General features: G+C 44.5%; 1 protein-coding gene across 1 annotated transcript in view; it reads left to right on the top strand.

The window, feature by feature from the left end:
• Positions 1–24,869, top strand: part of LOC124594123 (neuropeptide CCHamide-1 receptor-like) — a 49,902-nt gene that overhangs the window by 6,468 nt on the left and 18,565 nt on the right. The window contains exons 2-3 of the mRNA XM_047132479.1: positions 7,130–7,408; positions 15,674–15,963. Coding sequence (XP_046988435.1) covers positions 7,130–7,408; positions 15,674–15,963 — 569 coding nt within the window. The remainder of the gene's footprint in view (positions 1–7,129; positions 7,409–15,673; positions 15,964–24,869) is intronic.

Here is a 24,869-nt window from a genome sequence, read left to right as displayed (position 1 = left end):
TTCTACGGCACGGTGTCCTAATGGCCTCTCAAGACCTCCCCTTTTGCAGCCGTCGGCAGCAGAAGTCTTTTACTGACAACCCAGCTCCATCAGCAGTTTATCCTCGTCTCATATAATCACCTGTCTCAGTGAAGTCATGCAAGAAAACAGCTGTCCTTGATTATGGTAGCCCTTCGCTGGCACATAAATGGTTGTATATGTATGTTTGTGTATACCCAACTCCCCAAGAGTACCATCACGATTTTTTTCGCACGTGGACATTCAGAATCTAGAGACAGTTGCTCATCCCGCACGTGCCGCTTAAAGTACGTCGACTATCTGTCAACCATCATCAACACTACAATTTGTTGTTACTTGGCAAGACAGCCAAGCAACTACGAGGTGAAGCCGAAAGGCACGCGTTAAAGCTCACGCAGGCTGGCGTGAGGTCTGGAAAATGACAAGGTCTTTATTGTAGCAAAAATAATACGTAGCTTCTTGAATACTTAACTTTAATCCATAACTGGTGGACATCGGTCTGACGGTACATGCATCACAAGATAAATAGCAAATGATAATGGCGCCTTGCTAGGTCGTAGCAAATGACGTAGCTGAAGGCTATGCTAACTATCGTCTCGGCAAATGAGAGCGTAATTTGTCAGTGAACCATCGCTAGCAAAGTCGGTTGTACAACTGGGGCGAGTGCTAGGACGTCTCTCTAGACCTGCCGTGTGGCGGCGCTCGGTCTGCAATCACTGACAGTGGCGACACGCGGGTCCGACGTATACTAACGGACTGCGGCCGATTTAAAGGCTACCACCTAGCAAGTGTGGTGTCTGGTGGTGACACCACACAATTTGTAAACCAAAACGAGCGAAAGCTCAACATGTGAATTTGCTGACACTTTTGTACGTATGGCTTCGTGTTATAGGCAACGGTCTTTCCGTTACATTTACACATTTATGCGCTTGTTCCGTGGCGAAAATATAGTGTGTGTTATAGACATATATACAGCTAAACAATCATTAATGGCTTAAAAACTTAAAATAGATGTGGAACGAAGAAGTCTAAACAGAAATAGCCTAAGTGGGTAACTGCTGCCTTCACTTCTACATCTACATCTTCATCTATACACTCAAAACTACAGAGAAGTGCGTGGCAGAGAGTATGTCCCGTGTGCCAGTTAGTAGGGTTTCTTCCCGCACCATCCTACATAAGGGGTTGTAGTCTATTCTTAGAGTAATCATTAAAAGCCGACTGTTGAAATTATGTTAACTGACTTTCTTGGGATAGTTTTCGTCTATTCCCAAGAGTCTTCCAGCACTCCCACGGACCAAACAAACCTATGACCATTCTTACTGCCCTTCTCTGTATATTTCAGTATCCCCTGCTAGTCCTATTTGGTACGGGTCCCAAGGAGTAGAACAATATTCTATAATCGGTCGCACGAGTGATGTGTAAGCGATCTTCTTTGCAGAATTATTGCTTTTCCCCAGATTTTCACCAATACACTGAAGCCTGCCAACTTCTGCGTCTACAACTAGGCCTATGTTATCATTCCACTTCATTTCGCTACAAAGTGTTACTCGCATCTACTTGTATAAGTCGGCCCATTCAAACAGTGACTCAATTATATTATAGTCACAGGATTCTAGTTTTTTTTCGTTTTGTGAAGTGCAAAACTTTACATTTCCGAAAATGTAAACAATTTGCCAATCTTTGCACGACTTTGAAATCTTATCAAGATCTGACTGACGCCGACCGGAGTGGCCGAGCGGTTCTAGGCGCAACAGTCTGGAACCGCGCGACCGCTACGGTCGCAGGTTCGAATCCTGCCTCGGGCATGGATGTGTGTGATTTCCTTAGGTTAGTTAGGTTTAAGTAGTTCTAAGTTCTAGGAGACTGATGACCTTAGTAGTTAAGTCCCATAGTGCTCATAGCCATCTGACTAAATATCTATGCAGCCTCTTGCAGACAGTACCCCAATATAGATAACTTCATCATCTGAAAAAAGTCTGAGGTTGTTATTAACATTGTCTGCAAGGCAGTTAATATACAATGAACATCAAGTGTTCCAACATACTTCTCTGGGGCACACCTGAAGTTACTTACACATCTGACGAAGGTTATCCATACAAGATAAAATGATGCCTCCTCAGTCCTACCGCAAATTTCACATGATACACCACACAATCGTACTTTAGACAATAAGCATGCATGTGGCACTGAGTCAAATGCTATTTGGAAACCAAGAAATACTGCATCCTCCTGACTGCCTTGATACATAGCAGATGATGTGAGAAAACTGAGTGTTGGTTTTCACGAGCTGTGTTTCACGAATCCATGCTGGTTGGCACTGAAGACGTCACTCTGTTCAAGATACCTCATTATGTTTGAGCTCAGAATATGTTCTAAGACTCTACAACAAATCGATGTCAAGGATATTGGAGAGCAGTTTTGTGGATCACTTCCACTCGTACTACACTTCTTGTAGACACCTTTGTTCAGCTTTAACGATTTCAACTGTTTTTCAACACCTCTGACACTAATACTTATACCATTCATCTTTTCAGTAATGCGAAGACTAAATTGCGAGAATTCTCCTGCGATTTTCCTTTGTAAAGGAACATTTGAAAATGGAGTTAAAGATTTCAGATTTTGCTTCGCTAACCTCAATTTCAGTTCCTACCTCATTCGCTAGGGGCTGGACACTAACATTGGTTCCACCAACAGCATTTAAATATGAACAAAACTTTTTTGATTTTTGTGAAATATCATTTGACAATATTCTGCCACGGTACTCACTAAAAGCATCAAGCCAAGTGGCTGCCGGCACGGTTGCTTAGCGTGTTCGGTCAGAGGGTTAGCTGCCCTCTGTAATAAAGAACTGAGTTGGTGGATCAACGACGAACTGGAACGGTTGTCTTGCGACGTCCGCACCAACCAGATACAACGAACAAAAGCGAAGAAAATGAGATTTTTTTAAAAAAAAGTGGTCAGCGCAACAGACTTATAATCCTAAGGACCCGGGTTCGATTCCCGTCGGGGTCGGAGATTTTCTCCACTCAGGGACTAGATGTGTTGTCCTCATCATCATCATTTCATCCCCAAAGACGCGCCAGTTGCCGAATTGGCGTCAACTCGAAAGACTTGCGCCCGGCGAACGGTCTACCCGACGGGAGACCCTAGTCACACGACATTAATTTTACCTATTATGCTGTAATCTCTGTTTCTGTAGAAGTTTATTTCAGTGACTGTACACCATGGAGGTTCATTCCCCTTATTAACTGTTCTGCTGGGTACATATCTACTCAGTGCATGGTCACACATTCTTTTAAACTTAAGCCATAGTTCCTCTACATACTCCTGCCCTGTGCTGAAAGTTTCAGGTCCTCATTCAGATATGTCACTGCTGAATTTTTATCCAGTTTTCTGAACATATATAACCTTCTGCATGTTTTAGGTGTCCTTTGCACTTTGTCGATCATTTCTGCCACAAGCGCGTCATGGTCACTGACACCAGTTTCGATGTGGACATCCTCAAAGAGGTCAGATATATTGATTGCCATTAGATCCGATGTATGTCCACCACCAGTGTGGTTCCTAACTATCTGTTCTAGGTAATTTTCAGAGAAGGCATTTAGTAGCTTTCCATAAGATGTCTTGTCCACCTTCCACTAACAAAACTCCTAATTTACCCAACTGATTGTTGGATGACTAAAGCCATCACCGATGATTATAGGATGATTGGGGAACTTACGTACAAGTGAACTGAGGTATTCACTGAAGGTTTCGGTTACATCAACAGATGACTCTGGTGGGTGTTAGACGGATCCAATTATGATTTTATGCCCACGTCTGCTACTGAATCTTGACCAAACAATCTCACATGCTGCTTCAATTTTTATGTCGGTGGATCTGAGTTTCTTGTTTAATGTGACCAGTACGCCACCTGCATTGTCCATATACCTATCTTTTCGATATACACTTAAATTTTCCCCAAAAATCTCACTGCTATTAATTTCAGGTTTCATCAAGCTTTCTGTATCTAGTATCATGTGAGTTCACTGCTTTCTCACGTGCGCTGCAAACTCTGGCACATTGTTGTGCATGCTTCGGCAGTGTACCATTAGGATTTTAATATTCTTACCTGTGGGAGACATTTCTTTCGATATTACACACTGATACTTCAGGGTTTCCTACAGCGAACGTAAACTGGACTGGGTGGATAGTGGCCTCTTCTAGAAACCCTTGTGTGCACCCCACACACAGTCAGCTACCTGAGTAGCAGTCTCTGCTATCTTGTGTTCACCTGACACATTTAGGAAGACCCTACAGTTCTCAGCCCTATGGCGCAGGTCCAGGAAGTCGCAGCCTAGTCTGTCACAGAAGTCACTGTTTCATTCCTTCCTCTCTACTCAGAACCAAAGGAACACAATCAGTTCTGAGGACACCGTTGAAAATCATGAGCTTCATTGAAACTCCACGTGCAAAGCTGGTTTCTCAACCTCTCCCGCCGGCCGGAGTGGCCGAGCGGTTAAAGGCGCTACAGTCTGGAACCGCACGACCGCTACGGTCGCAGGTTCGAATCCTGCCTCGGGCATGGATGTGAGTGATGTCCTTAGGTTAGTTAGGTTTAAGTGGTTCTAAGTTCTAGGGGACTTATGACCACAGCAGTTGAGTCCCATAGTGCTCAGAGCCATTTTTTCAACCTCTCCCTTCAAGTCACTGGAATGACCCAAGTATGATCTCGGAGCACAGACGCCGCACAGATTGGCCGCGCTGTTTGAGGCTCCATGTGACGGGTTGCGCGGCCTCTCCCGCCGGAGGTTCGAGTCCTCCCTCGGTCATGGGAGTGTGTATTGTTCTTAGCATAAGTTAGTTTAACTAGCGTGTAAGTCTACGGACCTATGACCCCAGTAGTTTGGTCCCTTAGGAATTCACAATTTCAGAGCCCAGGCAACAGGCAGCATTTGTTCCAACGTGCCCCGTACTCTGCTGTTGGTTGCACCTTATTCCCTCAATTTAACATTACCATTTATCAACAAAAAGCTACGCCCCATGTAAGGATACCTGTTCGTTGTACCCACAATCATACTGTGACAGTGCTTTTTGAAACGTTGTGAGCATCAGTGGTGAACTTTATCAGCTGCAACTAACTTCTTGTCTAACATTACCATTGACATGGCACGTTATGTCTGCTTTCAAAAATTTGGTCTTTAGGTAACAGTATCGTCCTCAAATAATATAGCCTGTACTGCTTGAAATAAAATCAGGATACAATCAGTCAAAGCAGTCGTATCTCTTATGGTCTTTATTAGTTCTGTATCTTGCACATATCTTTCTGTTTGTATGTAAATACTGCATAAATCATCTCATATATAGTGTTTCACATAGTACAGTCTTTACACAATATAAACTTTCACAGCTGTTTCAGTAATTAAAAATATCCCGGGCTATTACGCCGTGATCAAGTTGATTTATTTCGAGTACTGTCTGAGGAGGACATCTTCAAAGGAGGTTTATAACCTCTCTGAACGTCCGGTTAACACCTTTACCGACATCTATAGCCTTCTGGATTGAGCTGACACAGCTGTGACATTTCCATTGCTTCTGTCGAAAACGAAATGGCAGACGATACTCATGTCAGCAATGGGCTGGGATATTTTGTGTATGCTCGTATAGAGGTATTTGGTGGTGCTGCGGCGCAGGTGGTCGTCAAACAATTACCTGTAAACAAAAAACAAACATGTAAGTTTATTTCTTCGAGGTAATCGTTAACAGTGTATGACCGCCCTTCGTAGATGCGCATGCATTTATTGTTTCACACGTTATCATTCCCCCTTCCACATATGAAAATTTTTACTTAGACTTTGCAGTTTGTGTGTTATCCGCTAGTAATTCCCGATACAAACAGACTGCATATATGTAGCTGCAAACAAAAGATAACTATGTGACAATTTTTTTTGTAGGAATGGTAACATCGGTTGTTGTCAGATCACCGAAACTAAGTATCACATTAAATGAGTTCGCAGTTGCGAATAACAGCTACCATCGGCTGCAGAATGGAGTGACGACAATGAAAATTTCTGCCGGACTGGGTCTCGAATCCGGATTTCCCGCTTATTGGTAGCGGTCGCCATACCATTTGAATATCCGTGCACAACTCACGGCCAGACCCAAACTTCCTTACGTCATCAACCATGTGTTCAAATGGCTCTGGGTACTATGGGACTTAACATCTGAGGTCATCCATGCCCTAGGACTTGAAACTACTTAAACCTAACTAACCTAAGGACATCACACACATCCATGTCAGAGGCAGGATTCGAGCCTGCGACCGTAGCAGTCGCGTGGTTTCGGACTGAATGGCCTACAACCACTCAGCCACAGCTGCCGCCATCAGCCATGAGACTGGCCATGAGTCATGCACCGATATCCAAATGGTGAGGTGACTGCTCCCAATGTGCGAGAAATCCGGATTGGAGACCCAGTCCGGCAGAAATATTCATTGTCGTCATTCCATTCTACAGCTGATGGTAGTTATTATTCTCAACTGCGAATTCCTTTGATGTATTTTGTAACGGCTGTGGTCGCGGCAGTGCTTGCTCCTTTCGACATGCATGCATGTCCAAAGAAACTTTGCAAAGTAATCAGAATAACACCACTGCAATATCGAAGTTGTGTTGTCGGACTTGGATGGCACTTGGATAGGTGACCGTCCGGGTGTGCCGAGCGCTGTTGGCAAGCAGGGTGCACTCAGGTCCTGTGAGGTCAACGAGGAGATACTAGTCGGAGAAGCGGCTGAAGTCACGAAAATTGGTAACGGTCCGGAGAGTGGTGTGCTGACCACTTGCCCCTCCATAAATGCATCCAGCGACGCCTATTGGCTGAGGAGGAGACGGCGGTCAGTCACTACTGATGGGCCCTCCGAGGCCTGTTCCGTCGGAGTTTTTTTTTTTTTAAATTAGAAAATTAATACCTCACGTATATACACTCATTCACACGTTATCTTTAATCTGTCTTTCCATTTATCAAACCTTCTTAGATTCACTTGGCAATTCGTGTAGTGAAAGTTGCGTGGATGGAGATTTGAATGTCGGTGCGTTACACTGGTCGCAGCTAAATGCGCAGTGCGATTGTGTTGCAGTTCGAGTCGTGGCCGTACGGGCCGGTGGTGTGCAAGGTGCAGGAGTTTACGAAGGACGTGTCGGTGGGCGTGTCGGTGTTCACGCTGACGGCGCTGAGCGCGGACCGCTTCTTCGCCATCGTGGACCCGCTGCACCGGCTGGGCGGCGCCGCCGGCAGGGGGACGGGCGGCGCGGGGGCCGAGGGGCTGCGCTCCACGCTGCTCGTCACCGCCGTCATCTGGCTGCTCGCCGTCGCCTGCGCCACGCCCGCCGCCGTCAACACGCACATCAACTACATGGTAAGTCGCGGCGGTGCCGGCGCGGGAGCGGTGGTCCAGGCAATAATCCATACTGAGCATCTCCTCACGACAATAAAACCAAACTGGCAACAATGTACTCCAACTCCAAAAACAGCATTATGGACAGATATCCACACAGACGCACAATTTTCAGTGAAATGGTGCAGTAGCATACTCTGCTCTGCGCGAGCAGGTAAAGAGTTGAAAGATCAGACGTACTCACACCTCAACAACGCAAGAACTACAGCACGGGATTGAAAACATTACTGTTACCATACCTTCGGCAGAATGGCTTGGTATATCGCTGTATCGGCGTCAACAGTCGCCGTTACCGAATAATTTGTCCAACAACCAAGAGGGGCCAGAACTGATGTAAGAATCGTCAATCACCATAGTTCTCGGGTCGACTGCCGAATTAACTTCTGAAAATTCTACGATATCTCCTCGAGGCAACTGGCTGGCTGGCAAATACACAGTTCAGTCGCATTAATGTTACCACAACTTATGTTCGACGTCAACGTCCAGTAACCACTCACAGACGGCAGGTGGTAGCACTAGCATTGGAGGATACACGAAGCGAGTCGGGTGGATGCAAAATGAAAGGCCCGCTAAATCACGCAGGGCTAACAGGTAGTTAGGATTGCGGAAAGGGCGAAGGGAGTTGCTCTCGGATTCATTTCACAATTGTAATTTATCATCATTTAGTTCACAAATACACTTTTGAAAGAATTAAATTTCCTTCGTGGCTGAGGGCCTCCAAACAGTTGCTTTAAAATAAGTTCAATATTTAAAAAACATGGCACACAGTTAAATTTATGAATAAGATAAATCGTATACATAAATGCGATCAGCATGGGGAGTGGCTGAAGGCCGCAGGATAAAATCTTCAAAATTCCAAATATACAATAATGATTACTGAAGCCTTAACGCCACGGTGTTTTAAGATGCTGACAGGGCTAATGACTCACAAGGTGCACAGAAAGAGATAAACAAACGCAATAAGATGGCTGAAGGCCTTAAATTCTGCAAATTAAGGAAATATATAAAGCAACAATCGGTAAAACAATACATTAAGTTTAAAAATTTCCTTTTAGCAACACCAACGGCAGAAGGCCCACAATAATTTCTAAAATCTTTCAGAGGAAATTGCAATAACCTTTCAAAAGCAGAAGGGATAATGTTTGGACTTGGGAAGGAATCTCTGAGAACACGTTTCCAGGGCTGAAGGCCCACAAATAACCTTTCCAAAATAAAAATATAAAATACAGTTAAATCACAACAACATAAACACAGGTAATCAAGAAAAGGGCACTCAGGAGTCCCCAGTGGATCGGTCTGCCCTCGTTCACTTAGGCAAGAGAGATGGTGAGTCCAACTACACTTAATTCATGCGAACCCAACAAAGGCACAGTCATGGACCGACCGAACAACCGCTTTCTTGCCACGACGGAGTACACGGGAACTGAAGGCACCAAAAAATTACAAGCATCACTATCCCCAAACAAATGCGTATGTGAACTAAGCTGCCAAAACTACACACCATGTTGGGCAGCAACTACAGGTGAGGAAAAGACACTGTCTAAAAACTACGTTAGCGGTCAGGGCAGGTTACCAGAACTCTAACGGCCACAAGGCAGAAAATCCCGCTGGTGCCCTTGACTTGTAGACAACAAATACAGTTAATTTCACCGCATGGTGGCTAAATTTCAGCAATAGAAACACTGGGTGTTGCTCATAGGAAAACCTCTCCCACAACGAACCACCGAAACGAACCAACACAACCTGAATGGATGTGGCTTTGGTAGTTGAAACCACTACTCAACTTTGACGTCCTCGATCGGTGAACGACGAAGCTCGTAACGATCGGACAGCTCCACACACGCTCCGACAATGCCCAAGGACCGGCAGCGGACTGCACCGCTCGGAAATAACTGCCCTGGTCCGCCGCAACCGACCGACTCCTTTCAGAATGCCGGCAACATCTAAAATCGTCGTCAGTGGAAACAACGGCAACTACACACACACAACCTGACACCACTGCACGAAGACCTGAACGATACTCAACAGTAACTAAGCACACATAAAGACAAATCAAGAGTAGATGCACACACCCACAGCCGACTCATGAACGATCGGCGAGCCAAAACGCGTCGTCCGGTTGGACGACCGACCGACGATCCACCAAGACCGTGGCCCAGCTCAAGTGATGCGTGGTGGCAATGGTCGGGCGAGCCATGTCGAGGCAGACGTCACTGCTCCAACCCGATTGCACTAGTGCTGCATTTCAAATCTCCGACTGGCAGGTCCGGACTGCCCTCCTGACGCGTTCCAACCGACTGACAGTTCCGAACCGCACTCCTTGCACGTTCCAACTCATTGCACGACAGACGACAACCAGGAAGTAATAGCAGTCAAGCAAAGATACTACGAGAGGGGATATATCGATACGCGCTGCTAACGCCGCTCACGGTCAGGCAAAGCAGCAACTCAGTGACAGTAGTAATTTAAATTAACGTAGTGAGGTGGAAGCACGTTAAAAACAGGATGTTAAATACATGATGGTGGGAACACGAGCCACGCACGACTCACAAAAAGAAATACATTCCTTGTCGGAATGTGGAAATGGTGAGACATATCAGTAATCCAAAAGGGCGTGATCATTGACTTTTGGGCCAATGGTGGAAGCATTACCGAAACGGCTAAGCTGACAAGCTGTTGGCAAGCCGCCATGGTTAGAGCATACAGAGAACGGAAGAATGGCACTATCCAAAACCGGCCCCAAGGCAAGGGTGGTGCATCACGGTCCATACATGACAGGGGTGAACGACGGCGACGACGTGTACTGGCGAATAGACGTGCAACATTTGAGCAACTGACCTCCCAAATCAACCAAAAGGCTACTAACAGTGTCTCGTCAAGGACCGTTCAGTGGATGGTGCTGCTTATGGGGCACAGCAGCAGGCGCCTGGTTCATACGCCACAGCTGACTGCTGTTCATCGGCGATGAAGCCTGGAATATGCACGCCAATGCCGCAACTGGACGCTCACTCAGTGACGAGACAAGTGACCGTTCGCAGTGTAATGCGTGAACCGTCTGAAAGCACACACCTTGCAAGGGTCCATGACGCAGGAGGGAGCGTTATGGTGTGGGGATGTTTTTGTGGCATTCCCTGGGTGATGTCATTCTAAAGACACGATGGATAAACGCAGCTATTCATCTATCCATAAGGACCATGTCCACCACTACATGTAGTTTGTTCTTCCTCGGCACGATGGCATCTTCCAGCAGGGCAACCGTGTCACACAGTTCGCAGTGCACTTGCGTGGTTCTAAGAGCACCACGATGAGTTTCCTGTATTTCCATGGCCACCAAACACCCCGGATTTAAACCTAATGGAAACTTTGTGTGACCACATGGATCCTCAGCCGAGAAACCTAGTGCAGCTGCCCACTGCACAGGAGTCGTCATGACACCAAATCCCTGCCGGTACCTTTAGAACCTCTCTGACTCTCTTACTGCATGTTTCGCAGTGGTCCGCCCTGGAAACTTGGTCGTTCAGGCTTTTGACAGGTGGTCACGTTAATGTGATTGGATATTGTAGCAGATGCCAATATCAGCACTGCAACTTTCTGTTATGGAGATCCTGTTCAATTTCAAATGAGGCCTCCGTAAAATACGGTCACAGTGTAGGCAAATTCATAATAGTCTAGCTTACGGAATTCTTCTCTCTTGAAAGCAAAAGACGCTTGATGGACGAATGTAGACGGATGTAAAGGAGTCAGCTAAGGGAAACAGGAGATTCCACCATAGAAGAAATATACTAGTATGAAATATAGGCTAACTTTGAGGAATACATTTGTGAGATTGTTTGTCTCGAGCATGACACAGTTTGGATGTGAATCACTTACTGTCGGAAAACTAGAAAAGTGAATGGAAGTCTTTGAGAGATGGTGGTATAGAAGGATGCAAAACCTTAAGCGGACTAGTAAGTTGAACGAGGAGGATATTCACAGATCGTTGAACAAAGGTATACGTGTGTAACACTAAATAAAAGAAGGACCAGGATTCTTGGACATGCGTTAGAATATCAGGGATTTAGAGACAGCACTTGAGAGCGCAAACTATAGGGAAAGAAAGTTATTGATGTATGTTAAACAATCAAGTGAGACTATTTGGTGTAAGTGCCACTCTGAGATGAACTTCGTATAGTGCTACTCTGGAATCAGGCGGGGTATAAGTGACTGAACAGTGGTGGGCCTCGTCACGCTTATGACCCAAGGAAGAGAAATAAAACTGTGAAGGGATTCTGTTGTTCATTAACTAGGGTACTTTTATTTAAATTCGGACATATCAACATTCTCGTATCATTTCTAATTGCATCACCATAACGAAACTACGAGAAGACTGAATCAAAAAATGAGAATAAGTATCGCTTGAAATTTAGTGATGGAGGCAAAACATGAATATAAAAAGAATACTACTGCAAAACGACTGAGAGATTATGTACTGTGGAGACTTGATGTACTTGGTTCGAGTACTCTTTTCTCTGATGAAGCCTCTGCATTGGACATAGATGGCCTGCCGCTGCAATTTCCTTCCATCTCTTGGTTTCGAACGTCGTACTTCTACATAATGTTGAGCATAAAATGACATTGTGGATGCGATATGCACGCTTCATCAGATTAGGCGCTCTTTTTTATGGGAATTGGGACGTGGAGCAAGAACATACAGGATGATCAGAAGCAGTCTGCAATGCTTGTAAGGGTGTTGCACGATACGTTGTGTTGAGAAATAACTGTTCAGAAAAAAGTTCGATACGTTGCACCGCTTCCAATTTAATTAGCATTCACTTTAGCCAATCAGGTCATTGTGCGTGCAGTTGGAGAGCTTGCACGTGCTAACATGCAGTAACGCACCGACATCAGATAGCTACAATACAGTAATGCACAGACTCCTGTGGATCCGTGAGTTACCAGTTATTCGTATGCTCATTGTTATATTGCTAGAGAAGGCCGAAATGCACGCGTCAAACTCACGCAGGCTGGCGTGAGGTCTGAAACAGGATACGGAATGAATGCTATAAAGAAAAGTACGTAGCTGCTGGAATACTTAACTTTAATCCATCATTTGTATACATCGTTCTTGATGAGACATGATTCATACGATAACTATCAATTGCTATGGCGCCTTGCTAGGTCGTAGCCACTGACTTAGCTGAAGGCTATTCTAACTGTCTTCTCTGCAAATAAACGAGGCTTCGTCAGTGTTGCATCGCTAGCTAAGTCGTCCGTACAACTGGGGCGAGTGCTAGTAAGTCTCTCGAGACCTGCCGTGTGGTGGCGCTCGGTCTGCTATCACTGACAGTGGCGACACGCGGGTCCTACATGTACTAATGGACCGCGGCCGATTTAAAGCTACCACCTAGCAAGTGTGGTGTCTGGTGGTGACACCACACTCATTAACTGTTTAAGTGTGCAGTTTTTCGAAGTGATGAAGTTAAGCTAGATGAGTAAAAGCTACGTTCGTTCAGTTTGAGGGAATCAAACGAAGAACCCGTTTGGGGAGACTGTCTCTGGCACGTTGCTTTAATTTGCGCACGCAAGGCTTAACAATTATTTCTCACACTCCTTACAAAATTTTCAGGCTGTTTATGATCAACCTGTAGAGTACAGCTGCATACACGACTATCATGGTATCATAAGCCACATCCCACAGTGCCTATGTGCTTTTGGCGTTTGTTAATGCAACACTGAATACATCAATATATTTTAAGAACGACGCCTAGTCTGTTTTGGCAGCCCTGTGTTATTAGAGAGGTAACCACTTCCAGTAGGATATGCCAGGTTATGCGATTCTCACATTACGCAACAGGCTCTCCAATATGTTAGTCATTTCTGATGGCCAATACATGTCTTTCCTTTGATCACACTTGAGTTAGCATTGAACAATCTCTGCTAAAATCGGCACTACGGGCAACACCAGTAGTAGTAGAGATGACATTTTACAATTCTCTGATCATCCTTTTGATGACAGCGTATCAAGATGGGACACTTATTTTGAGGAACTGTTGTTAAAAATATTCAGCCAATAGAAGTAAGACACTACGATTGTTATCCTTTACACATTCTACAGGGTGCTCCATTGATAGTGACCGGGCCAAATATCTCACGAAATAAGCATCAAACGAAAAAACTACAAAGAACGAAACTCGTGTAGCTTGAAGGGGAAATCAGATGGCGCTATCACTGGCCCGCTAGATGGCGCTGCCATAAGTCAAACGGATATCAACTGCGTTTTTTTAAAAATAGGAACCCCCATTTTTTATTACATATTCGTATAGTACGTAAAGAAATATGAATGTTTTAGTTGGACCACTTTTTTCGCTTTGTGACAGATCGCGCTGTATTAGTCACAAACATATAAGTACGTGGTATCACGTAACATTCCGCTGCCAGCCCGCCCCCTTCGGGGGAATTGAAAATCAATAAAGAAAAAAAAAAAAATAACATTCCGCCAGTGCCGACGGTATTTGCTTCGTGATACATTACTCATGTTAGAATGGACCGTTTACCAATTGCGGAAAAGGTTGATATCGTGTTGATGTTTGGCTATTGTGAACAAAATGCCCAACGGGCGTATGCTTCGTATGCTGCTCGGTATCCTGGGCGGCATCATCCAAGTGTCCGGACCGTTCGCCGGATAGTTACGTTATTTAAGGAAACAGAAAGTGTTCAGCCACATGTGAAACGTCAACCACGACCTGCAACAAATGATGATGCCCAAGTAGGTGTTTTAGCTGCTGTCGCGGCAAATCCGCACATCAGTAGCAGACAAATTGCGCGAGAATAGGGAATCTCAAAAACGTCGGTGATGAGAATGCTACATCAACATCGATTGCACCCGTACCATGTTTCTATGGACCAGGAATTGCATGGCGACGACTTTGAACGTCATGTACAGTTCTGCCACTGGGCACAAGAGAAGTTACGGGACGATGACAGATTTTTTGAAGGCGTTCTGTTTAGCGAGGAAGCTTCATTCGCCAACAGCGGTAACGTAAACCGGCGTAATATGCACTATTGGGCAACGGAAAATCCACGATGGCTGCGACAAGTGGAACATCAGCGACCTTGGCGGGTTGATGTATGGTGCGGCATTATGGGAGGAAGGAGAATTGGCCCCCATTTTATCGATGGCAATCTAAATGGTGCAATGTATGCTGATTTCCTACGTTATGTTATACCGATGTTACTACAAAGTGTTTTACTACATGTCAGACTGGCGATGTACTTCCAACATGATCGATGTCCGGCACATAGACCGCGAGCGGTTGAAGCTGTATTGAATAGCATATTTCATGACAGGTGGATTGGTCGTCGAAGCACCGTACCATTGCCCGCACGTTCACCGGATCTGACGTCCCCGGATTTCTTGCTGTGGGGAAAGTTTAAGGATATTTGCTATCATGATCCTCCAACAACACTTGACAACATGCGTTAATGTATATTCGAACATTACGGAATGCGAACTACTTGCTGTTGAGAGGAATGTCGTTACACGTATTGCCAAATCCATTGAGTTTGACGTACATCATTTTGAGCATTTATTGCACTAACGTGGTATTTACAGGTAATAACGCTGTAACAGCATGCGTTCTCCAAAATGATAAGTTCACAAAGGTACATGTATCACATTGGAAAAATCGAAATAAAATGTTCAAACGTACCTAAGTTCTGTATTTTAATTTAAAAAACCTACCTGTTGCCAACTGTTCGTCTAAAATTGTGAGCCGTATGTTTGTGACTATTACAGCGCCATCTATCTCAAAGCGAAGAAAGTGGTCCAACTAAATCACTCATATTTCTTTTCGTACTACACGAATATGTAATTAAAAATGGGGGTTCCTATTTAAAAAAACGCAGTTGATATCCGTTTGACCCATGGCAGCGATGTCTAGCGGGCCAACCATAGCGGCATCTGTTCCCCCCCCCCCCCCCCCCCTCAAGCTAGACAAGTTTCGTTCATTGTAGTGGACCGCCCTGTATAATGTGTTTGATGAGTGAATGAAGGGTCATTAATGTGGAACCGTTTCACAGTACTTCGTACATTGTCCACTATACATTGCATACTGCTCAATTTCCACTGGTGGAGATTGAACTAACGGTTTTAGTCGCTCGTGAAGTTTGGCTATGGCGGAAGAACGCCGAAATCTTGCCACACAAAATATACCAGTAATAACGTACGGCGCTTGTGTTTATGTGCAGGTCGTGAACCCGAAGGTGAGCATCGAGATCTGCTACCCGTTCCCTGACCTGGCGTACGCGCGCGTCGTGGTGCTGGCCAAGATGGTGGTGTACTACGTGCTGCCGCTGGCGGTGATCGCCGTCTTCTACGCGCTGATGGCTCGCCACCTGCTGCGCTCGACGCGCGACATGCCGCAGCACTGCAGCCAGGCGCGCCAGGTGCGGGCCCGGCGCAAGGTTGCCAAGGTCGTGCTCGCCTTCGTCGCCGTCTTCGCCGTCTGCTTCTTCCCGCTGCACGTCTTCATGATATGGTCAGTATAGTCGGCCTCGCTGGAAGGTGATCTCTGCGGTGCGCCACTCAGCTCCGGTGGCACCACAGCTTCTCATTTACACTACTGGCCTTTAAAATTGCTACACCACGACGAATACTTGCTACAGACGCGAAATTTAACCGACAGGAAGAACACACTGTGATATGCAAATGATTAGCCTTTCAGAGCATTCACACAAGGTTGGCGCCGGTTACGACTCCTACAACGTGCTGACATGAAGAATGTTTCCAACCGATTTCTCATACACAAACAGCAGTTGACGGGCGTTGCCTGGTGAAATGTTGTTGTGATGCCTCGTGTAAGGAGGAGAAATGCCTACCATCACGTTTCCGATTTTGATAAAGGTCGGATTGTAGCATATCGTCACTGCGGGGACAAAGGAATTTAATCTTTTTACTGCAGTGTTCAAATGGTTCAAATGGCTCTGAGCACTATGAGACTTCACAGCTTAGGTCATTAGTCCCCTAGAACCTAGAAATACTTAAACCTAACTAACCTAAGGACATCACACACAACCATGCAGGATTCGAAACTGTGACCGTAGTGGTCGTGCGGTTCCAGACGACTGCAGTCTGTTTGTGTGTCTTTGTGAGGGGGTTGGGGGGGGGGGGGGGGCGGCAGCGACACATGAAGCGAAAGGAGAGAGAGAAAGAGAGAGACGCCATTTTATGAGCGGTAAAAACAAAAGGGTTCGACTGTGTTTCAGTCAGGGACACCAAAGTATGTTTAAAAGGTTATTACTATTATCACTATCTCTTGAGACGGTAATATGGATCAGAAAAGGCTTCAGCCCATATGTTGTTGTGGTTGCTGTTGTCTTCAGTCCTGAGACTGGTATGATGCAGCTCTCCATGCTACTTCATCCCGTGCAAGCTTCTTCATCTCCCAGTAGTTACTGCAAACTACATCCTTCTGAATCTGCTTAGTGTATTCTTCTCTTGGTCTCCCTCTACGATTTTTACCCTCCACGCTGCCCTCCAATGCTAAATTTGTGATCCCTTGATGCCTCTGAACATGTCCTACCAACCGGTCCCTTCTTCTTGTCAAGTTTTGCCACAAACTCCTCTTCTCCCCAATTCTATTCAATACCTACTCATTAGTTATGTGACCTACCCATCTAATGTTCAGCATACTTCTGTAGCACCCCATTTCGAAAGCTTCTATTCACTTCTTGTCCAAACTATTTATATTCCATGCTCCCCAAATACATGGTTACACTCCATATAAATACTTTCAGAAACGACTTCCTGACACTTAAATCTATACTCGATGTTAACAAATACCTCTTCTTCAGAAACGCTTTCCTTGCCATTGCCAGTCTACATTTTATATCCTCTCTACTTCGAACATCATCAGTTATTTTGCTCCCCAAATAACAAAACTCCTTTACTACTTTAAGTGTCTCATTTCCTAATCTAATTCCCTCAGCATCACCCGACTTAATTCGACTACATTCCATTAACCTCGTTTTGCTTATGTTGATGTTCATCTTATATCGTCCTTTCAAGACACTGTCCATTCCATTCAACTGGTCTTCCAAGTCCTTTGCTGTCTCTGACATAATTACAATGTCATCGGCAAACTTCAAAGATTTTATTTCTTCTCCATGGATTTTAATACCCACTCCGAAATTTTCTTTTGTTTCCTTCACTCCTAGCTCAATATACAGATTGAATAACATCGGGAAGAGGCTACAATCCTGTCTCAGTCCCTTCCCAACCGCTGCTTCCCTTTCATGCCCATCGACTCTTATAATTGCCATCTGGATTGTTTACAAATTGAAAATAGGCTTTCTCTCCCTGTATTTTATCCCTGCCACCTTTAGAATTTGAAAGAGAGTATTCCAGTCAACATTGTCAAAAGCTTTCTCTCAGTCTAAAATATAGGTTTGCCTTTTCTTAATCTGTTTTCTAAGATAAGTCGTAGGGTCAGTATTGCCTCATGTGTTCCAATATTTCTGCGGAATCCAAACTGATTTTCGCCTAGGTCGGCTTCTACCAGATTTTCCATTCGTCTGTAAAGAATTCGCGTTAGTATTTTGCAGCTGTGACTTATTAAACAGTTAGTTCGGTAATTTTCACATCTGTCAACATCTGCTTTCTTTGCGATTGGAATTATTATATTCTTCTAGAAGTCTGAGGGTATTGTGCCTGTCTCATACATCTTGTTCACCAGATGGTAGAGTTTTGTCAGGACTGGCTCTCCCAAGGCCGTCAGTAGATCCAATGGAATGTTGTCTACTCCCGGGCCTTGTTTCGCCTCAGGTCTATCAGTGATCTGTCAAAATCTTCATGCAGTATCGTATCTCCCATTTCATCTTCATCTACATCCTCTTCCATTTCCATAATATTATCCTCAAGTACATCGCCCTTGTATAGACCCTCTATACACTCCTTCCACCTTTCTACTTTCCCTACTTTGCTTAGCACTGGGTTTCCAACAACGCTCTTGATATTCATACAAGTGGCTCTCTTTTCTCCAAAGGTCTCTTTAATTTTCCTGTAGGCAGTATCTATCTTACCCATAGTGAGATAAGTCTCTACATCCTTACATTTGTCCTCCAGCCATCCCAGCTTAGCACATTTTGCACTTCCTGTCTATCTCATTTTTGAGATGTTTGTATTCCTTTATGCCTGCTTCATTTACTGCGTTTTTATAGTTTCTCCTTTCATCAATTAAATTCAATATTTCTTCTGTTACCCAAGGATTTCTACTAGCCCTCGTCTTTTTACCTACTTCATCCTCTGCTGCCTTCACTACTTCATCCCTCAGAGCTACCCATTCCTCTTCTACTGTATTTCTTTCCCCCATTCCTGTCAATTGTTGCCTTATGCTCTCCCTGAAATTGTGTACAACCTCTGGTTTAGTCAGATTATCCTGGTCCCATCTCCTTAAATTCCCACCTTTTTGCAGTTTCTTCATTTTTATCTACAGTTCATAACCAATAGATTGTGGTCAGAGTCCACATCGGCCCCTGGAAATGTCTTACAATTTAAAACCTGGGTCCTAAATCTCTCTCATACCATTATATAGTCTATCTGATACCTTCTAGTATCTCCACGATTCTTCCATGTATACAAGCTTCTTTTATTATTCTTGAACCAAGTGTTAGCTATGATTAACTTATGCTCTGTGCAAAATTCTACCAGACGGCTTCCTCTTTCATTTCTCTCCCCCAATCCATATTCACCCACTATGTTTCCTTCTCTCACCCATGACTATTAAATTTTCGTCTCCCTTCACTATCTGAATAATTTCTTGTATCTCATCATACATTTCATCAATTTCTTTATCATCTGCAGAGCTAGTTGGCATATAAACTTCTACTACTGTAGTAGGCATGGGCTTCGTGTCTATCTTGGCCACAATAATGCGTTCAGTATGCAGTTGGTAGTATCTTCCCCACACTCCTATTTTTTTACTCATTATTATACCTACTCCTACATTACCCCTATTTGATTTTGTATTTATAACCCTGTATTCACCTGACCAAAAGTCTTGTTCCTCTAGCCACCGAACGTCACTAATTCCCGCTATATCTAACTTCAACCTATCCATTTCCCTTTTTAAATTTTCTAACCTACCTGCCCGATTAAGGGATCTGACATTCCACGCTCCGATCCGTAGAACTCCAGTTTTCCTTCTCCTGATAACGACATCCTCTTGAGTAGTCCCCGCCAGGAGATCCGAACGGGGGACTATTTTACCTCCGGAATATTTTACCGAAGCGGACGCCATCATCATTTAACCATACAGTAAAGCTGCATGCCCTCGGGAAAAATTGCGGCTGTAGCTTCCCCTTGCTTTCAGCCGTTCGCAGTACCAGCACAGCAAGGCCGTTTTGGTTAGTGTTCCAAGACCAGATCAGTCAATCATCCAGACTGTTGCCTCTGCAACTACTGAAAAGGCTGCTGCCCCTCTTCAAGTTTATTGAAATTCCCGTAGTTGGCGGCGTAATACGTAGCCCTCAAAATGGCGTCTGTAATGGAGGTGCGTTCCAAGCAGAAAGTTGTCACTGAGTTTATTTTGGGTGGGAATCACAGATGTTCATTGGCGGTTGTAGGATGTCTACAGTGACCTGGCAGTCAACAAAAACAAGGTAATTCGTTGGGCGAGGCCTCTCTCATCATCGCAACAAGGTTGTGCCTACCTGTCAGATCTCCCGTACAATTGTCTGACTCCTGCAACACTGCAACGTGCGGACATTCTCATTCGAGGTCGACAGATTGCAATCAAATACCTCGCTGTACATCTGGAGTTCTCTGTCTTTAGTTATTTATTTTCTGCGATTTACAAATGACCTGCCACCTTGTTACTAAGGCAGATCGTACTTTCACCATACGATGTACAGAATATGATACTATTGGTTCAAATGGCTCTGACCACTATGGCACTTAACATCTTAAGTCATCAGTCCCTTAGAACTCAGAAGTACTTAAACCTAACTAACCTAAGGACATCACACACATCCATGCCCGAGGCAGGATTCGAACCTGCGACTGCAGTGGTCGCGTGGTTCCAGACTGAAGATTCTAGAAACTCTCGGCCACCCCGGCATGCTATGATATTTATTATTTCTTATTTTTAATAAGGATTAATAATATTGCAACTTCAAATACTTATAAACTTAAAAGTAATTAAGAAACGAAAATCTTAAAATTAGCGAAATATAAATGAATGACAGGAATGTATGAAAAAGAGAAGAGGTAGTGCTGACAACCTCGTAACAGTGGTCAGCTTTCTGTATTGTGTGCTGCCCACAGGAAACTGAACAAAGGACTTTAGGTTGTTCGTCGCTACATAAATGCTAACGAACTTATCCTTCTCCATGCCGATGCGAAGGCGCACGCAAATCTACGAACCCGAGGTGGGCTCACAAAACTTCATTGGCTTGTTCTTCATCCAGCCTACAGCCCGGATCACGCATCTTCCGACTTCCATCTGTTTGACCAAGAAGGACGTTAATGTTGATGATGTGGGTGGAGGTGGGGGGAGGAGGGAGGAGGGGTAATAGCTAAATTCTGATGGCACTCTGGGTTAATGGATTCAACAACGGTGAGGATTCACTGTTCTACAGGGACAGCATTTGTGATATTGGTTGACACAATGTTGGTCACTGTGGGTGGCCCGATGTCCTTTCCGGCGCTACGGGATCTGTGTACTCCATCCGTCTGCATCCAGAGAACATCGCATGTTCGAATTTGAGAACCTTCTCTAAGCGTTTGTGCAGCTCGTATCCGAGAAGGGAAGAGTATGCCACCACGCTATTTCTCTAACTGCTCATGGGAAATCGCCTAAAAAGAAACATCCAGTTTGACTCACCAGCCTTCGTCTCCAAGGTGGGAGGCAGGTACGAACCTCGGCAGTTTCGCCTCCTGGGATCCCCGAAGTGGAGCGTTAAAGCTCTCGGCTATCAGGGAGACTCCATTCCATTCACCGTCCATTATTTGGAACCGTCAACGGGAACAATTTGGTTAGAGCTTTGCCAGCTTTCGAAAATGATTATAACTGGCGCTTCGTCAATAAAGGCACCACTATTTCTATCACACGAAAAAACATTTAACAACTGCCGTTCTGCGTGTTTTAAACTTTGTCAACTGCTAAACAGTCTTTATCAGTGTTTTTGGTCTTGTTACATAATTTGCATGGTACTCTCCAAGTATCGAGCCCTGATCCTTCATTTGACGTTTGAGCTTGAGCTTATAACTGTGAGCCAGAATCAGTTTTAGAAGCACGTACTACGTTGAATTTAGATTTCACTTGGCACTGTTGTCCCACCATACTTCATGGAAACGGTAAGTTTATTCCCGTACTTGTTGTTTCGTTTTATACATTTTTAAAATGCCAAGACACATTAAGACCACGCTGAGAGGCAGCAAAAATGTAAAATTAAGACAGTATTAGTCTGTGTCGCCTGAAAGGCATAATATTTCTCTTCTAATCAAATGAACCAATAAGCCAAGCTGCGCAGAGGAATGGCGAAGAAAATATCCTCGATATGCTCAAACAAGTCCTTGTCGGTTCTGTCGAGACAGAAGGGTCGAGTGTTCATGTTATCGATCAACGAAAGGAAAATGTTTTGCTTTCCAAACGTGTCTGACAAAAATTTATGTTGTATGCAAGCCACTATACGAGTATACATAACTGACCCTCCTTACAATAAAATTTGGGTGAAGTCTACCTTCACTGACAAATTCATAATTTTCTCAATAGCCTGATGTGTGTGAACGAGAAGCTCGTTATTTAGATGTTTCGAGTATTTATATGTATATTTCCAACATAGCGTTTCTAATGTTTAAATAATCTTTCCTGTCGTTTTTTGTGGTCATTTCCACTCTCTTTAACACAGTAGACGAAGTTTCCCCGTTTCTGAGGTATTTACCAAAGCTGTTGGCGATTTCTTTAAGTGTAAATGCTTTTATTAATTTGAGATTTGTCCACAGATTGTGACACCAGAGATAGAAACTAATTATTTATTATTATTCAGGAACATTTTCGTGAATATTTGTTAACAGAGCTGTTGAAAATACAATATGAAAACTTTATCTATCGACGAAATAAGGAAAAAAGCGTCTTTTCAATGTCGATAACACAAAACAAGTGATAATATCGAACCTGTCGATTTCCAACCACTCAGTCAACGTCTAACAGTTTCGTAAACAGTTGTGCACTGAGGCTGACGTTCGTTTCTGGCTACACGTTTGTCGTCTCGTTCACCCGTCCTCACTCTTCCGACAATGGACTGACTTTTTATCTATCTTTCATTATTAGACCATTAGTAGCTGCCACTATTTCTTCGTTGACAATGACGACAAAATAACGATATTTTTCGGATGCACCTACCGTCTCTATTTTTTTCTTCTTCTTTTGCTAGAAAGCAACGGCAGAGTGAACGGGGAAACAATTTTGGTACGAATAAAGGGAAATATTAGCGTATTTAATGGTTTAACGGTCTAATCATCACTGTGTCGTTCTTGTTGCTATTTTTCGTCAGTATTTCAAATATGGTAATACCTTCATAACAACTATCATGGCCTTTAAAACCGAGTATTAGTGCTAGCAGTTGCGACTGCAACTAGTCACCATCATTCACTTGGATACATAAAGGAAAAGACTTTTACAAAATGTATCACTGACGGACATTGTATAATCTAATAAATTGGAAAAATCCACCTAGAATAAGTAACTCAATTAGAGTATACATGTGACATACCAAATTCCACCCGAATCTTTCTAACTTAAAAAAAAAGAAACTGGACCACAGAGTACTGTACAAAGGATTTAAACATTGGCCAGAAAATTACGTGTTAATACACTATCAATTTATGCCAAAAGCCTGAATAACCACCGTTTGTAGCGTGGTCCGCTGCGAGACGCGCAGGAAGAGAGCCAGTAAGGTTCTGAAAGGTACCGGTAAGAGTGTGGAACCATGCCGACTCCAAAAACGTGGCCATTTGCGCTAGGTTTCACCGTTGAGGATCCATAGCGTGAACAGCTCGATCGAGGTGGACCTACAAGATGTTACTTATGCTGATCCTTTGTGCCTTTCGGAATGACAAGATCTCTGAGGGAATGCTAAGTAAAAACATTCCCTAGGCCATAATGCTCCCTTCTGACATGTGAGTGGAGTGTTTGCTTTTCGAATTTTCACGTAGTGCATGCCAAAGACCATGTGACAGACGGAGCGTAAAACTAATCACCTGAAAAGGCCACCTGTTATCTCCCAGTGCACAGGGGATTGGCATGCAATTGCAGTCTTCGTTGGTGACGAACAGCAGTCGCATGGGTCCATGTACCAGGTGCCTTCTGCGGAGGCCCATGTGCAGCAACGTTAGCTGAACGATCATTGAGGAGACAGTGTGATCAAAAGTATCCGGACACTTGGCTGAAAATGACTTACAAGATATGGCGTTTTCCATCGGTAATGCTGCAATTCAATATGGTGTTGGCTCACCCTCAGTCTTGATGACAGCTTCCACTCTCGCAGGCATACGTTCAATCAGGTGCTGGAAGGTTTCTTGGGGAATGGCAGCCCATACTTCACGGGTGCTGCACTGAGGAGAGGTATCGATGTCGGTCGGTGAGGTCTAGCACGAAGTCGGCGTTCCAAAACATCCCAAAGGTGTTCTGTAGGATTCAGGTCAGTCCATTACAGGGATGTTATTGTCGTGTAACCACTCCGCCACAAGCCGTGCTTTATGAACAAGTGCTCGAGCGTGTTGAAAGACGCAATCGCGACCCACGAATTGCTCTTCACCAGTGGGAAGCAAGAAGTTGCTTAAAACATAAATGTAGGCCTGTGCTGTGATAGTGCCACGCAAAACAATAAGGGGTGAAATCCTCATCCTCCCTCCCTCCCCCCCCCCCCCCCATGAAAAACACGACCACACCATTACACCACCGCCTCCGAATTTTACTATTGGCACTACAAACGCTGGCAGATGACGTTCACCAGGCATTCGTCATACCCACATCCTGCCATCTCATTGCCAGATTGTGTTCCGTGATTCATCACTCCACAGAACTTTTTCCACCGTTCAATCGTCCAATGTTTACGCCTCTTACACCAAGCGAGGCGTCGTTTGGCACTTACCGGCTTGACGTGTGCCTTATGAGCAGCCGCTCGACCATGAAGTTTTCTCATCTCCCGCCTAACTGTCATAGTACTTGCAGTGGATCCTGATGCAGTTTGGAATTCCTGTGTGATGGTCTGGATAGATGTGTGCCTGTTACACATTACGACCCTCTTCAACTGTCGGCGGTCTGTGTCAGTCAACAGACGAGGTCGGCCTGTACGCTTTTGTGCTTTACGTGTCCCTTCACGTTTCCACTTCACTATCACATCGAAAGCAGTGGACCTAGGGATGGTTAGGAGTGTGGAAATC

Source organism: Schistocerca americana, chromosome 2, assembly GCF_021461395.2.
Source record: "Schistocerca americana isolate TAMUIC-IGC-003095 chromosome 2, iqSchAmer2.1, whole genome shotgun sequence".
Taxonomy (NCBI): Eukaryota; Metazoa; Arthropoda; class Insecta; order Orthoptera; family Acrididae; genus Schistocerca; species Schistocerca americana.
The sequence above is the reverse complement of the archived record's forward strand: the minus strand, read 5'-3'. Positions and strand labels throughout refer to the sequence as shown.